The sequence below is a fragment of the Hemicordylus capensis genome, chromosome 2 (assembly GCF_027244095.1).
Source record: "Hemicordylus capensis ecotype Gifberg chromosome 2, rHemCap1.1.pri, whole genome shotgun sequence".
NCBI classification, from domain to species: Eukaryota; Metazoa; Chordata; class Lepidosauria; order Squamata; family Cordylidae; genus Hemicordylus; species Hemicordylus capensis.
The window spans coordinates 322,272,750-322,289,645 of NC_069658.1; the positions used below are offsets into that span (position 1 = coordinate 322,272,750).

At 45.9% G+C, this 16,896-nt stretch overlaps 1 protein-coding gene across 13 annotated transcripts in view; it reads right to left on the reverse strand.

Moving 5' to 3' along the window:
* SEMA3G (semaphorin 3G) overlaps window positions 1-16,896 on the reverse strand; it is a 147,287-nt gene that overhangs the window by 14,031 nt on the left and 116,360 nt on the right. For all 13 annotated transcript variants that reach the window (XM_053299543.1, XM_053299540.1, XM_053299539.1 and 10 more), the window contains 4 exons: window positions 16,334-16,450; window positions 15,430-15,572; window positions 5,568-5,682; window positions 3,993-4,062 (listed from right to left, as the gene is read on the reverse strand). In XM_053299543.1, coding sequence (XP_053155518.1) covers window positions 3,993-4,062; window positions 5,568-5,682; window positions 15,430-15,572; window positions 16,334-16,450 — 445 coding nt within the window. The remainder of the gene's footprint in view (window positions 1-3,992; window positions 4,063-5,567; window positions 5,683-15,429; window positions 15,573-16,333; window positions 16,451-16,896) is intronic.

Below are 16,896 nucleotides of genomic sequence, written 5' to 3' on the forward strand. Positions count from 1 at the left end.
TTAAACAAAATATGTGTTAATGTTTCCACCTCAGCAGCTCCACATGGGCACAAACATCATCATCATCATCATCATCATCATTAAAAACTCAATTTCTATACCGCCCTTCCAAAAATGGCTTAGGGCGGTTTACACAGAGAAATAACAAAGAAATAAGATGGCTCGCTGTCCCCAAAGGGCTCACAATCTAAAAACGTTCCTCCAAGGGGATCCATCGAAATCTGCCCTCCAGCACAGCTGAAGAGACGACATTAAAACAGGCCTGAGAGAAGACCCTTCTCAGCCTGGGTGTAGGCAAATGTGTAAGGTACGCAGCTGGCCTCGGGTAATTTGAAAAGCTGAGATAATTATATCTGGAAGCAATCAGGCTAAGATCACTCTGCTTTTCTATGTCTCTTACCCTCTTTGTGTAATGATCTTTTTTGCCTGATCATAATTTAACGACCGTAATATATTGCTCCTAGAGGCCACAATTACCCAGGGTGTCATGTATATTCCTCTTCCAAGTGGAGCAGAAATCATCCACCAAAGTTAGTGAGCCTAGCCCTTGGGGACAGCTAGTAAGTTTAAGCCAATATAAGACTGCTTGCAGCCGGGCCTGAACAGTTAATCTAATAACGCCTGCTTCCAAACGCAAAGCTGCACTCAGGACGCAGCTGGGAAGCTGGAAGATGTCCTGTAAGAACTTTGACTGAACAACTTCAAAAGATTGTAAGTTCCCAGCTAAAAGAATCTAGGCACCATATAGCATCTGAGCTCGAGGTTTCACCTGATATACCCTTAGCACTGCCGGGATGTTCTGAGTGCCTTTAGAGTAAAAAAATTTCTTAATAGCTGCAATGGATCTTTGAACATTTGCAGTCACAAACTCACAATGTCGTCTCCAGGAATTCCTTGAATGGAATATGAGGCCCAGATACTTATATGCTTTAACTTGTTGAAGGCTCCTACCATTGATTAACCATTTATAAGATCTCCTACGCTTACTGAAAACCATTATTTTTGTTTTTTGGGTACTGATGGACAGCACCTGCTCTTCACAAAACTTTGCAAGGGCTCTCAAAGCGCGTCTCATTCCTAATGGCGTGATAGATACAATCGCCGCATCATCAGCATATAATAAAATAGAAATGGCTCTCCAGGCTATTCTTGGTTGATGGAAAGAAGGCTCATTGAGACAGAAAACGAAGGAGTTTATATAAAAACTAGTATTTTTTAGCCCGTTTTAATAACGGGCTCTAGTGGGGGGGGGTTGCTGCTCTTGTGTTCTGAAGCCGCCACCAGCGGGGCCAGTCGTTCCTGCCGCTGCCGCCGTCTTTCCCTGCTCTCTGCTCCCAGTCCGGGAGCCAACATGGCCGCCTGTGTCTGGGCAGCCGTATCTTTCTCGGATGTTCTGGGCATGCGGCCGAGAAAGACACGGGCCGAGAAATGACACGGGATCACGATCAAGCCTTTTATTATAGAGGATTAAACAAAAAAGGGGCCAAAATACAGCCCTGCTTTGCCCCCCTCTGTGAGGGGACTGGATTTGAAAGGTGTCCTTGAATGTCACATTTGACTCTTTAAAAGGTGTTTTCATATAATGAACGAATAAAGAATAGCAAACGAGGGTCTAATGAAGTTTTAGCGGGTTTATACCATAGATGGGTACTAGGGATCGAATCAAATGCAGCCTTAAAATCTATAAGGCTACATATAGGAGCACATCAAACCAGTTCAGTTTGACAGTTTGGGGTCAAACTGAACCACGCCCTGTTCAGTCGAACCCCGGGCTGAATGCCCCCTCCCCGCTGTTCGGGGGGTTTGCATGTTAATTTGAAAAAAGTAGTAGTAGTAGTAGTACTTACTCCCTCCAGGGGGCTTCTCCAAGGCCTTGGGGGTGATGTCTATGGAGGTTCCCCTCCCTCCCCCGCCGGCCTTCCCCGTGCCAAAGATCGTCTGGTTCGAGCATTCTTTGGCCCTTTCCGGGCCTTTCCCCCATCGCGGTGGCCATTTTGGAAGCTGCTGTGCATGCGCAATGGGCCCCTGAGTGGCCAGGGCATGACCCAGGCCACACAGAGGCCCATTGTCCATGCACCACGGCCTCCAAAATGGCCACCACAAAGGAGAAAGGCCTGGAAAGGGCCTAAGAATGCCCAAACTGGGGGGGGGGAGGGGGAACCTCCACAGACCCCTTCCTGCATACTCGGAGGAACCCCCTGGAGGGTGTAAGTACTAAAAAAAATCTTTTTTTAAAAACTGACTCGCGAACCCCCTTGAACCAAACCGGGGTGGGGGTTCAATGGGGGGCAAAACTGAACTGGCCCGGTTCTGTTCAAACTCAAACCGAACCAGGTCAGCCGGTTTTGTGCACACCCCTGTCTAGCAACACCCTTTGAACACTCCTCCTTCCCTTTAATGTTTTATGGATTGTTTTCTTTGGTTTGTTCCCTCTAAGCTTTGCAGGGGCTAAAAGGTTGCTGACCAACAGCCAAGTCTGAGGCAGCAAGTTGTGGGCTGCAGAGTTTTGGAGGGAAGGTTACTAAGTGTTCAGGCCGAGACAGAAAGTTCTGGTTGCCTGAGGGGAGAATCTCTCTGATTTGGTTCATGTATGTCTCTGGAATGGGATAAAAAGGACAGAACTGAATAGCAAGAGGAGAGTACTGGAGAGAGCTGCTAAGGAGCAGGGTGATGTGTGAGCTGGAAGGCTGGAACTAGGGATGTGCACAGATGGAGATTTGAAGTGCGATTTGTAACACAGCCCCTGCACCTTTAAAAATGGAGGAGGGCAGCCTAGCTGGAACACTAGCAAAGGGGGGTCGGGCTGAAGCTGCTGGGGAAAGTGGCAGGGAGGGAGCGAGGCTTACTGGAACCTGCTAGGCCTTGGATGAGAAGGCTAGCGGCTTGTTTGTTTTATATTGTTAACTTATACTCTTGCCCGATTGAATTTTTCAGTTTGTTCCTGTACTATTTTTTGACTTATTGGAAGACTTTATTACAGTAAGCTTGTTCTTGGTTTTTCACTATTTTACTGGTGTCTCTCTCTGTTGTTTTATTCCCGTCTCATGTCTACTTGCCCACTTTATTTACCACACTGCTGAGTTTTTTGTTTGTTTGTTTGTTTGTTTGATATTTTCTGACAGTTCAGTGACTGGGAGTGGAACCAGTCAAAAAAGCTACTACTGGTGGCTTTGGAAGCTAATACTGGTGGCAGTCTGAGGGCTGCCCTCACACATCCCAACTGGATGCTTTCCATTCCAATGCATTGCCAATGTCCAAGACTGGAATGGTTCTGTGGGCAGCGTACTGGACATGGGCTGAAGTGCTTCAAGTTAGCCCAGAGTTCTAACCCCAACTTCACAAGGTCTATGCATAATAGTAAACACATAGTTTGTGAGCCCTTTGGAGACAGGGATCCATCTTATTTATTTGTTATTTCTCTGTGTAAACCACCCCGAGCCATTTTTGGAAGGGCGGTATAGAAACCAAATAAATAAATAAAAATAAATAAATAAAATAGTTTGGCCCCGTGTGTGTGTGTTCTTAAAAACTTAAATAGGAGCTGCAGGGTGTGTGTCTGTGTGTGATTAGATTGGGATACATGGGGTGGTGACATTTAATCTTTTCCCTTCATGCTGCCGTCCTGGTGAAAATGCCACCCTAAGCTGCTATTTGCCCCAGGGGCGAGGTGCCCAATGTCTCTTCCGGTCTGATCTGAGGAGGAGAGAAGCCTTAGGCCTCTAGGGACAAGGAGAAGAGAAGCTCACTGGCTGCAGTACCAGGCCTCCCTGGATTCCCCTTGCCCACTGGGTGGGGAATTCCCGAGGAGAGGGAAGTGGGGGAAATCTCCCTTCTCTCTTGGCCCAACCTTCCCCTCTCCCCATACAAGTTCCTTGCAGATCACCACTTGTTCTTACATAATTCTGCTATTTGCAACCAGATAACGCCCCCCCCCCCAATCAGCAGTATAGATAAAACCACAGAGGATCAAGAAACAGGAGCAAAAATCTCACCTGATGGTGCTAAAAAGGGCATAGACCTCAGGGCTCTTTCCATCTTTAGTTCTCAGAAGAAAGACATCCTCTATTTAAGAGAAGTTTGGTTCACAGCATTTAAAAGTCTCACGTCTCCAGAGTACATCCCATGCACCTACTCTGACTGTTGGCTCATCAACACATGCATTCCAAAGACCTAAGATCTAGTTTAGTTCTAGTCAATAATTTCTTCCTTTTCTTTCCTTAGAGGTGAGTTAGTGGAAGCAGTATCAGCTATGGAGGTGTGTGCATTGCAAGCAGTCGAGCTGATGAGCTCTGGTACCAAAGAGACAACTACCTTTTGGCTCTGCTGCAGCAAATTCTAAACATTCTGCTAAAAGGAGACCGCCTGACCTAGAAGTCATTCACGTGGTCCATTTTGCCACACTGCTCCCAGCTCACAATTCCTGCAGTCTGGTGGCCTACTCAGGAGAGCTGGTCTTGTGGTAGCAAGCATGAATTCTCCCCTTTGCTAAGCAGGGCATCCCCTCTGGGGATGGGGAAGAGCACCTGCATGCTTGCATGCAGAAGGTACCGTCCCCTCCCTGGCACCTCCAGGACAAAGCTGAGAGAGACTCCTGCCTGCAACCTTGGAGAAGCCACTGCCAGTCTGCGCAGACAATGCTGAACTAGATGGACCACTGGTCGGACTCAGTATAAGGCAGCATCCTATGTTCCTAATATGACCGCAGGCTGCAACACACCAGTAGAACCTAACCTATAATTTAGGTGTCCCTCTTCTCTGATTACTTCTTATAACACAAAGGCATATTATCCTCATATTATTATTTTTTTACTTATTCTACTTATAACCCATACCCAAGACTCCCAAAAGATTCGCATTGAAGGGACTGATCTGATCACAGCTGCTGAGCTTCAGTATTGTTACAGCATCGAGAGCAGGGTCTGTCCACTCATGAGGCAGTTGCCTCAGGTGGCGGATTGGCAGAGGTGGCAAGATTGCCCTGTGCCTGTAGCTTCCACCAGCTGCCTCACTTCACCTCGCCACCCCAGTGCCTCCCCTTATTTGGTGGTGTGAGCAGTGACATCACTGCTCTGCCACTGCCATCTCTTCTTCTTCCTCCTCCTGCTCCCTGGCTTTGTAAAGGTGAGGAACAGGGAGCAGAAGGAAGGCTAACTCACCACTCTATTCTCCTTCCTCGCCCCATTCCCAACCATTTCTAAAAGCCAGGGAGCAGGAGGAGGCAGAAGAGCTGCAGCAGCAGGGCAGGGCAGAAAGCACCCTCTCTGCTCACAGACTGATGGCGGGGGAGGGAGAGAAGTGCTCTCTTTCTGCCAGAAGGAGGAAAGAGCTCCCCGCCGCCACCTCCAGCATGTAGGGGAAGAGTGGCACAAAGAGTGGTTTGCACGCTGCCAGAGGTGGGGGGCTCCACCTTGCTGCCTCAGGTGTATTTCAGGCTCGGGCTCGGCCGGATCAGGAGCTATCAGCCCATTCATTGGGCCCCATAAAGCAAGTTGCAATATTCAGGGCTTGACTTCTAATGAAAGCAAGGAGCTGGGGCCCCCAAAAGAAGGAGCGTAAGTTCCTCTTACCCAGTTCATCAAAGTATGTGTCAATGCCATCTGGTCCTGGGACGGAGCACACAAGCCGGGCCTTGTTGAAAGTGCTCCACTTGTTGACTAGCACTCGTTGTCCCCCGGCATCATTCTGGAAGGAGATGAGTAAACATTGCTCAGAAGTGGAGGCAGCTCAGCGAATACTTCTAATCGGAGGCCTCTTTACAATCAAAACATTTAATATGCTTAAGTTGTGTTTGTGGAATCCTTCCAGGAAGAATCAAGGCTAAAAAAAACCCCGGGAGAACCAAAAGGACAGATCTGGCTTCCATTCAGATCATTCTAGTCCCTGCTCTTTAGATCATTCATTTTCAAGCAGTGCAACATCACACAGATCTGTCTGCTGAGGAACCCCCGCGTGTAGTTAAATATTTCTGCATTACAGAGGATTCTAGGAAGTGTTTTAGGGTGCACCATCCGTTTAGGCACACACAAGATAGGCCTGTTGGACAGGGGCATAACAAGGCTGGAGTGGGCCCAGAGACAAAATTTTAAAATGGGCCCCTCGCTGATACACACACACACACACACACACACACACACACACACACACTTCACAATATACAGTCATGTGACTTGCCTCTGGGGGCCCCCTCCCCTTGCCTAATAGTAGTTACGCCCCTGCTGTTGGACTTTTCCATTGCCCAGAGTACATTCTAGATCACAGTCAATACTTCCCTATGCACTGACTGCAGAGGGGAGGGCTTGGCAGTGCGATGGACAAACTGTCTTTCATGGTTTCTACCATTATTGATCTTCTCTTTGAAAATCTCTGATAGCCTTTACTAGAACACCTTTTGAAAACTACTGCTTTAGAGCATGAAAACGTTGTTTACTCTATTATTGAGCACATTATGAAACTTAAGCTATGGCAGAACCTAGAAAGGCATAAAACGTATGACATCACCTCATACTGAGTCAGTTCAGTGGTCCATCTAGATTAGTATTGTCTACTCCGATTGGTAGCAGTTGTCCAAGGCCCCAGGAAGAGTTGAGGATTCAAGGTCATTTTAACTAGAGTCTAGAAACAGAACCTGGGGCCTTGTTCATGCAAAGCATGAATCACTGATATACCACGGATCTATGGGTCCTCTCCTCGTCGGTAAAAATTGATTAATACTCAGAGACACTGCTGACAAACCAGGGGAAAATAAAACATAGGCTTTAGTTCCCATGTTATGATATTTAGCAACATTCAAGATCAGTGCTTGTTTCTTATATTGGTCTACATGTGTCCTGAGCATTACTTCACATCTCATAGTATACATGAATCTAAAGATTTAAAGTGATTTCCCTTGATCTGAGCTCCAAAACATGCCCCCAAATTCACACCCATCATGTCAGTAGCAGAAGTGTCAGATGTCATATCTTTGCAATTAAATGTAATATCTTCAGACTAGAAGCCCTACTATCATCTGGGCCTGCAAAACGAGACCGGCTTTGCTAGAGTACAACGCAAAGTAGCACTTTCTGACTGGAAGCTCCCCAGTTGTGAAATGCCATCCCTGAAGAGGCCTCCACAGCCCTATGTGATCGGCCTTTTGGAGGCAAAACTCTTTTTTGTGCTAAGAGGCACTTCTACTATAAAAGCACTTGGTTCAATAGGCCTTCAGCACAACGGAATTGTTTTTTTCTTTTTTTCAGAATGTGTGTGGGTTTTTGGGAGGAGGGGCAGTATTTTAATTTTCAACTTTCGACCCTAAAGTATATGAATCTGGATGCTGAACAGTTGGTGGTTTGTTTGTTTTTTAATTTATCCCAAGACATGTGTTTTATATCTTTCTTCTCACCACTCCTAAAAATAGTGGAGTGTATCTGGGTACCACACAAGCACAGATCGAATAGAAACTTCCAAACAGGCTTGTCTCTCTGAAGGGAACTGCTGGGATTCTGTACTGCTCATGCCGAGACCGCTTTCCAATGAACTGCACCTCTGACTGCATTCCAGGAAGGCTGGACCAAGTTCCATCACAGTGACCTAACAGCACCAGTGTGGTTTTTCTTCTTTTAAATAAAACTGAGAAAACATTTGCATCTTTTTGTAACCCTCTTTTTAGACACCTACCAAGAAAAGCTGTTCCTATTTTCATGCTCTCATTGCCTGCAGTCATATACTGACAAAAACAGTATACTATAGTTATCCACTTTATGGTATTCCTTTACTTTGTAGTTACCTGCTGCTACTCCAAACCCCATAGTTAATAGCATGGTGTAGTGGTTAGAGTGCCAGACTAGGACATGGAAAACCCAGGATCAAATCCCCACTTAGTCAAGAAATTTACCCAGTGACTTTGGGCCTCTCTCTCTCTCTCTCTCTCTCTCTCTCCATTAATTGTTGAAAGGATAAAATAGGATTGGGTAGAGAATGACAGACACCATGTACAATTCTTTGGAAGAAGGGTAGGATGAAAATGAAATTAATAAATAATTTTCTGTCTCATTGTTGACCAGGTTCCTTTCCATCTGCCTCAACACTTGAGCAATCTTATCTCCATTTTCTAGACTTTTTGGCATGTAGTGCAGTTCTGGAGTGATCACAATGAACACGACACATACAATTGCAACATCCTCTGTGGGCTGCCTTGAAGATTGTCTGGAAACTACTACTGGTGCAAAATGCTGCTGCCAGGGCCCTGTTATTCATAGCGTATCACTCTGACCCTTTTCAATTGGCATTGACTCCTGGTTTGTTTCCAAGCACAGTTCAAGGTTCTGATTATTACACTCAAAGCCAGAAATGACTTGGGTCAAAAGGTATCTCAAGGACTGCTTGCTTTCTCACGATGATGCCTTCAGAGGGAGGCTCTGCTCACATTCCACCATGCCTGAGGTCTGATGGGTGGCTACATAGGACAACCATTTTCTCGGTGGTGGCACCAAAGTGCCAGAAGCCACTCCCTGGTGCTCTCCAGATCAGACCCTGCAACAGTGTCACGTTGTATCTCAGAAGTGTGCTTCCACGCTTCCTGCGTTGTGACACCACAATCCCTACGTGGACAGCAGGGTGCCATTCACATTTCCAATGCCTTGTTTTGAATTTAATCACTGTGATATAGAGCTAGGATGTCATATATCTGGCATAAAAAGGTTGCTGTTTCTTCGGGTTGTTAGTTTCTGCGAGACTGCTCCCCTGCTGTTTACGTTTCGAATGCAACTTGCCTGAATGGAAACATTTTGCTGCTGTTGAGCAGTTTGTCTGGAAAGCGCCCCTCAGAGCATCTGACTGCACAACCCTCAGAGACATGTTTTTGATGGCAAAGAGCACTTATAGTACAGGGGGAAGTGACAAAAGTCTTCCTCCCTTTCCCCACGCATACTCTGCTGCTTCGCAATACTCTGGCTGTGCTCCAAGCAGCCTCTCTGTGCTGAACACAGCTTCACTACTTCTCAACTTGGCCGCTCTGCATGTCAGCCATTGGTTGGTGGGTTTTGTCCCTTTGGTCCACCAGAACCTTGATTTCTTAACCTTCAAGTTACTAAGAAGATTACCACAGTGAAATATGTAGATTCACAGAAGGGTATCCAGACTCAATTTACCATGCATTCTGAAAAGAGTTACGTTTTCTTTGTCCTCTTATCCTTGAGCAAAACCTTAGCTCTCATACCACCTTCCTTGACTTATTCAGTTGAAAAGCTCAAGATTAGGTATTAAATGAGTAATCTTGTTCACAAATCAACAAGCCGGGGGGGGGGGCAGATCCAGTAGTGTGTCTCCCCCATCCACTCACTCACTCTGCAGCAACACTTTGGTGGCATAAAGTTATTCAAGTCTATGCTGTCAAAATCACTTCCCTTTCCACTCCACTGAAGAACCAAAGCTGCCTGAATCAATCTATGTTTCAACAATAACAGGCCAGCAAGTTCCAGCGATGGTGCTAATCTCAGTATGGGAATAAATATGTCTATAAAAGATGTTTATTTCCCTTAGACAAAACTCAACAAGATGCAAACAAAACACAGCTGCTAACTGAGCCCTGAATCCTCTGGGCATAAGGTTATTGTGTGCAAATGCTCTGGAGAGATGATGGGTGGTGCAGCTAAACCTGTTCATTCTGCATGTGTTCAGCCGGCCAAAGACATGGGAGAAGGTAAGACAACAGATTGCCTTGGCTGCACTGAGCAGAGCATCTCTTTTGACTCCTTTGGCAATATACCAGCTCTGGAAGTCTGGTTGCATCCCCACTTCTGCCTCTCAAACACACACAGGAATCTCTCTGTGCAGGGATTGATTAATGCAATAAATAACCATTTCAGTTTTGTCTTAATGTTTATTTCCAGGATTAGGGGGAAAGCAAGGAATTCACAGCCAGCAGAATTTTTCTATTTGTATGGAAAGCTGCCATCTCCTCTTCTCTATCCTCGGCCTGGTGCACGCTGCCTGGTGCTTGTTCCAGAGAAGTCGAGTTATCACAGGCAGGCGCCGCCATGATAATTTCCAGCTGACAAATGCTTCTCTCCAGAATCTCAGCAGCCTGGAGGTTTTTGCTTGTGAGTGGCAGAAACCACAACTGAAGCAAGCTCTTGGATGCTGGGAAACCTGGATGCTCTCAGATTTCCCAGAGGCCAAAAACCTCTCCTATTCCTCAGAGGCCAAAACCTCACTCTGCTCCTATTTAGTGACTCTAGTTGACTCTATCAAATTAATTTTTAAATAAGTTTATTTTTAAGAACTTCTTGGACCCCTAAACTCTAATCAGAACACAAGCCATTGTGGTGTGTTCGCTAACACTAACTCTGTTGTCAGGGGTGGTCCAAGACACCTGAGATGGCCTGACATCTTGTTGCCTGAGATGGACCACAGGATGCCTCCCATTTCCAGACAGGTGCTCAGCATTTTCAGGCCATGCTGCCAAGACAATGGCGGGAACATGCGAGTACTCTCAGACTACGCCACCCAGACAGGCAGTGGTGGAAGCAGAGTTCTTAGCTCAAGTCGGTGGGAGTGGGAAGAAGAAGTGTGCCCCAGCAGAACAAGGAGGGGGAAATGAAGAGTGTGCCCCAGTGGGGCAAGGAAAGACGGTGGCACTGGATGGTGGGATGGCACCCTGCTGGTGGGGACTCAGCACTTGCTGCCCCCCTCCCCGCACCTATGGCCGAGGCAACCACCTCGCCCTGCCTCATAGAAGGGCTGCCTCTGCCTGCTGTCCTGCTTGCAGTCTCAGTAACCTCCAGAGAGTAAGTCATTTCTAAAACATCAAGACAACAGATGAGGAACATTAAAGTTTCCTGTAGGAAAAAGACCTTGCATTTTAAAACTAACTTGTATTCAAATATTTCCCCTAGCTAATCAGTACCAATAGATCAAGAAAAGAACTCCAAACTCTTATAATCTTAATTGTAAGGAATGTGACCTCTCATTAAACATACACAAAGGTCAGGTCTAGGTGGTTTAAATAAATGTTTTTAGCCATCAAGATTGCAATGGAGCAATAATAGCAATGAGGCCTGATGACATAGAACAGTGAAACTCATCCATTTAGATGCTAATCTGGCAATGTCCCTCCATGAGTGAATGCAACAGCTGTGGAATCCCAAGAGACAAAAAGAGTGGAAAGAAAGAACAAGCGTATTTTGCAGATTTCTTATCCAAAAGTACTGGAGTAATCCCAACCAAATGGCACTAGGAGAAGGGAAGCTAGGCAGGGGGTAGACCTTCACTGTTCCATATGGTGGAGATTCTCATCAACATTCCAAGTGTATGATGCAGATATACTTGCAGGGACAGGGGCCTCTTTCAACATGCAAGAAGCACTGCTAATATCCTCTTGTCCAATGTTAATTCCTCAGTGCCTGCCTTGATGTTCATTCTCCCATTGTTTCTCCATTTATTTATTTATTTTGCCTAAATGTTGCTTGACATATGCAGGAGTTCATATGCAACATGGAACTGTAGTTTAAAGCTTCAACTTTTTAGTTTGAACTAACACTTTCTTTCAGATGCATAAGAGGTGGAGCGCCCAAGCCTGTGGTCCTTCAAGGCTCACTCTTGTAGTGAGAAACCACAGCTTGCCATGATCTCTTAGGCAGGTCTGCATGCGAAGCAGAGGCTGCTAACGGAGAGGGAGATCAGAACTTCCCCTACTGGGCCCAGAAGCAGCAGAGGAGGCGCCATCCCACCTGCCTGAGCCCACATGCCCGCTACTACCCCTTTTCCTTGCCATCGCCACTGCAAAGAGGCCAGTAGAGTGAGTGCTAGCCTTGAGTCTTTTCACAGACCCTCTTGGTCAACACTCTACTGGCCGATTCCTTGAAGCTAGTGCTCTGCTGGGCACCACCTGAATACACCTCCACTCCAGTGGACCTTTCCAAAGGGACAGCAAGAGCCTAGAGCAGAGGAAGAGAGAGAGTGCTGCCAGAAAAGATAGGCCCTTGCTGGGAAGCCAGGCGGATGAGCAGGCAGGGAGGCGACCTGCGCTGGGGGTGGGTGGAAATAGCTGCTTGGCATGCAAAGCAGCTTGGAGGCAGAGATTTGGAACAAGAAGTCGGGCAGCAGAAAAAGCTGCCCAATGTACTTTGCATGCCGAGATGGGGGGCAGCAGCAGCCAACCATACAGTTGCCAATAAATGGCAGCAGCGGGAGTGGGGAATCCAGGGGGCTCCGAAAATCCTGCTGGCAGACCTAATACTGCTACTACTGGGCAAAAAGGAACTTTTTAAAGTGATGGTTTTCTTATATTTAGCGGGGCGGCGGGACTAACTGTCCAGCACAGACAGTCCAGCACAGCATCCCTCCAGTCGATTATTTGTGTATATGTGTTTATATGTGCTCCTCTGGGAATAGAGAGCCATTTTGTATACCTTTTGCTGTGTAAACCACTTTGAGAACTTGTTTGTATAATCATCATCATCACCTCCTCTACCATCATAGCTCTACCACTGAGCTATGGACAGCTCCCAGTAGCCTGAGAGAGATGTGTATTTCTTGTGAAAGCCATCTTGATTTATTGAACTCTTTTGCTTAGCACTTAGTCACATCTATAAAGTGAAGCTGTAAATTTCAGACCAGTTTTAAGAAAACAAGCACCTAACCATCAGCACTGAAGAAGAATTCACGTACTGAGGCTTGTTTAAACAAGCTCCCCTTAAATCTCAGTTAGAGAAGTTTACTTTGCCTCCAAGAAAGCAATTGTTGAATTCAAAGAGGCATTTATGTATGCAATGAATGGTGTTAATTCAAGAGAGGCTATAATTAGGAAGTGTGCATTTGCTCACTCTGCACGCACACATACAGTATCACAAAGCAGAAGCAGCCTGGGTTAAATGGTGAGATGGTGGGGGCCACACAAAGCAGTTTAAAAATCAGAGATAGGGCAAAAGGCAGTGCTCCTGTCACACAAAGCATGAGATGAACAGAACGGAAATATTAAAAATATAATTGGCTTGATGCTGGATTAAAGGTTGGCTTGCACTTTTGGCACTCCTTTTTATTCCATACTATTATCCTCTGGCATGTGTGTAAATTGGTCTGTGCTACACGGATAAACTTTGTGGCATCTTGTGTAGCTGTTGAGATGGTGACATTGCTGTAGTGTACACCCACATACCACTTGTTTACACAATATGTTTTCTCCATCTGTTTAATACATTTATATGCTGCCCTTCAATATAAAAATGTTCTCAAGGCAGCTAACAAAACTAAGTGCAATTGAATAAGACACACAGAATTAGTGCTTGCACATATGCACGAGTGCGCGCGCGCGCACACACACACACACACACACACACACACACACAGTAGATTAAAATGCCAGCAACAACAACCTCTCAGAAAATTTTTAAAAGTCTTTACTCATTACCTAAACAGCAGCAAAGTAGGTGCCTGGGGGTAGAACTTCTCTGGGGGTAGAATTCCATGATGGCGCTGCCAAGACTGAGCAAAGCCCTCTTCTCCCCAGTCCCCACCCACCTGGCAAAGGGGGCACCAAAAGGAGGGCTTTTGATTATGATGTCCATACTTGGGCAGGCTGATGTGGAGGCAATGATTCCTCCAGGTATTCAGGCTGGATCCAAGCCAGATAGGGCTTTAAAAAAGAGTATCAACTCCCTGTGCTCAGAAAAGGTCTCATGTTTAAACACAGGCGAGGTATGCCACTGAGTGTGTCAGTGTGAGAAGACGTGACTAGCCGGCACACTCCCGCTCGCCCCCTCTCCCCACATTCAATAAAACAGGGAGATGACAACTGAACAAGGATAATATATCCATCTTATCTGGATTCAGTTTTATTTTTTCAGCCACATCCTGTCACTTACTGCCACAAGACATCTGTTCACAGTCTTTGCTATCTCCCTGAGATCTGATGAAAGGGAGAAATGGAGCTCAGTGTCGTCAGAACACTGACAACACTTCAGCCCAAGTCTCTGGATAACATCATCCAGAGGATCCATGTAGCTCTTAAAAAGCATAAGAGACAAAACCGAGCCTTGCAGCAAACCACTGGCCATGGGGCAGAACAGCATTCCCCCAACACCACCTTCTGGGACCTGACCTCTAGGAACAACCAGAGCACCCAGATGGTGCTTTCCCATCACCCAATCCTGCAAGGTGAACCAGAAATTAGCATGGTTGATGGTATTATACACAGCAGAGAGAATCAAAGTGACATTCCTTTCATCTGCCTCTCAGCTTAGGTCATCTAGACTAGAGTGACCAGGGCATTTTGGGTTCAAGAACTGAACTGGAAACCCAGATTGAGAGGGATTCAGATAATCTCTCATCCAGGAAAACCTGGATGTCTACATTTGATGATAGTTTATTATGCCGAAAGTATCACTAAAAAACATGACCACAGAGTGCTGCAAGTTTCATAGGATCAGAATCAGCTCCTTCATTATTTTTGCAGTTAGTCCTTTTCCTTGCAGTTCATTTCTAGTAAAGATACACACACCTGATGTACTAGAACCTAAGAGCGGGAAATGGTGTCAAGAATCTTTGACAGAATATATTGGAAGCAAGGCAGAGCTCATGAAACAGCTGTGGGGAGAGAGAAAAAGAACCAAGAAGAAAGGAAGGTTGGAATTGGAAGTGACTTGTATGGAAAACTGGGGAGTTTCCATTTGGATGAAAGACAGAAGAATGTAAAGCTGACATTCAAAGGCTTGAGGGGACTGCCCCCTCCTTTTCTCCTGTTTTGCCAACTACATTAAAGAGAACTACCAAAAAGAAAAATCCCATGCTCCTAATTCTGGCTGAAAAAGAAACACTTACAGTCTTGAGAGATTTATGCAGCCCTCATGGGCCAGGCACTACCGATGATGAGGTCTTGACTGAAATGCTTAAAGTATGCTCTATGTGCCAAACAGACTTCCTCTACTGGACTAAGCTCTGCATCAGGCACCAAAGGCAATGGGGAAGCAGGTCTGATTTCAAAGCTCAGCACAATGTAAGTGAGGGGAAGGGCCATTTTCTCCCCCTGTGAAATGGCACCTACAATTTTCTATACTCTTCAGAGGTGGGGCCTTTAGGTTTTTGGCGGGGCAGTAGGTTGCACTGTGAGGCACTGTAAAGAGAAGAAGGTGGTGGTGGCGGCGGCAGCAGCATCCATAGGGAACCTCCCTTCAGCCAAATTAAGATGTAGCTTTGGGGCGGAGGAAGTGGGTTCAAAAACGGCATAACCAAATCTGATTGGTTGTGTGATGACATCACTGGTACTAGGAAGAAGAGCTGTTTTCAAACAAAAAGTACAGATATGCTTTCACCAATGCTAGGTAATGCTCATATTCATTTAGAAGCCAAAACCTCAGGAGAAATCTCTGAGGCAGCCCAGTGGGATTTCCATACATTCAATTCCCAGCGCAATCCTTATCTCACTCTGCACATAAAATGGCTCTGAAAACTCACCGCACAGATCCTCCCAACACGGCTAAAGATGGCACGTCCTTTGTTGTCTGACTCTGTTGCCTTTTCAGTGAAGAAGAAGTAGATCTTATCGTTGTCCCGATCATCATTGTCTGGGATCAGATAAGCAGCAACAAATTTGGGTGCTGTACAAAAGATTACAAGGCATGTGAGAAAACTATCGCAAAAGGAAGTCTGCAGCTCAGCACACTCTAAAATATTCCCATCTTTGCAGACTCTTTCCTAGCACTATTGGTGGAGCTCCTGTCAATGGAGCTCCACTTATTAAGAGGGGCCACATTCAAAGGAGCTTTACTATAAAACAAACACCCACCTCATCCTTATTTTCCAAGTTCAAATTCCTTATAACCCTGACCTCTAACCCACCTCCACTGTATTATTAGTTCTGCTGACGAACATTTCCTTTTTCATTCACCATTGTCTAGAAAATATGTGCTTTATTCATTCACCTTTCCTCAAGCTACCTACTTCCCCTCAAGCTCATGATTCGGTGACTAAGTTATATGTAAAGCACATGTACTTCCTCATTTGTCTAAAATGGAAAGAACTATTCATCCCACCCTGCTGCAGAATGGAAAGTACACAACATGCTCTTTGGCATGATAAAGTGGTGTAACTATATCAGTCATGTTATGTCAGACAGCATCAGCTACATAACTTCATCAGAGGTTACATACATAGGGTATGGGGCCTTAGCTAAGTAGTAGTGCACCCGCTTTGCATGCAGAGGTTCAATCCCAGGCATCTCCAAGTAGGACTGAGAAAGATCCTAGCCTGAAACCCTGGAAAGCCACTGGCAGTCAATGGAGACAATGCTGAGATAGATGGACAAATAGCCTGATGCAGTATAAGGCAGATATGTATGTTCATACATGTAACCTCCTACCATTAAGCAAACGCTGGTCCATCTCAGTGCGCAGAGAGGAGCGGTGCCCCATGGTCCGGAAGATCACAGAATCCCTGCCCAAGAAATCTGCTGTTAGTCCAGTATACAAGTCTCCACCTAGGAAAGAAAGCCCACAGAAACAATAAGGACTTGAACAACATCCCCATGCTTATAGGAGTAAGTCTACAGATTCTTAGCATTATAAAGCACTTTGAACATTCCAAAGAGTTCAACATGCATTATCAGCTTACACAATCCTGTAAGGTAGACCAGCAGGATTACAGATGGAGGGTGGAGGTTGAGCAAAAGTGACGTGGCTAAAGTCACCACGTGAATGTTGAGAGCTGAACTGGAGACATCCTGGCTTGGATCACGACCCACACTCTTGACCCCAGTGCTGCTGGACTGCAATTCCCATCATCCCCAGCCATAATGGCCATTGTACTGGGGATGACGGGAGTTACAGTCCAATATCTGGGTGCTTTCCAGGGCGTTTTCCAGACTAGCTGCTCAACAGCAGCAAAATGCCTCCATTCAGGCAAGTTGCATTCAAAACATAAACA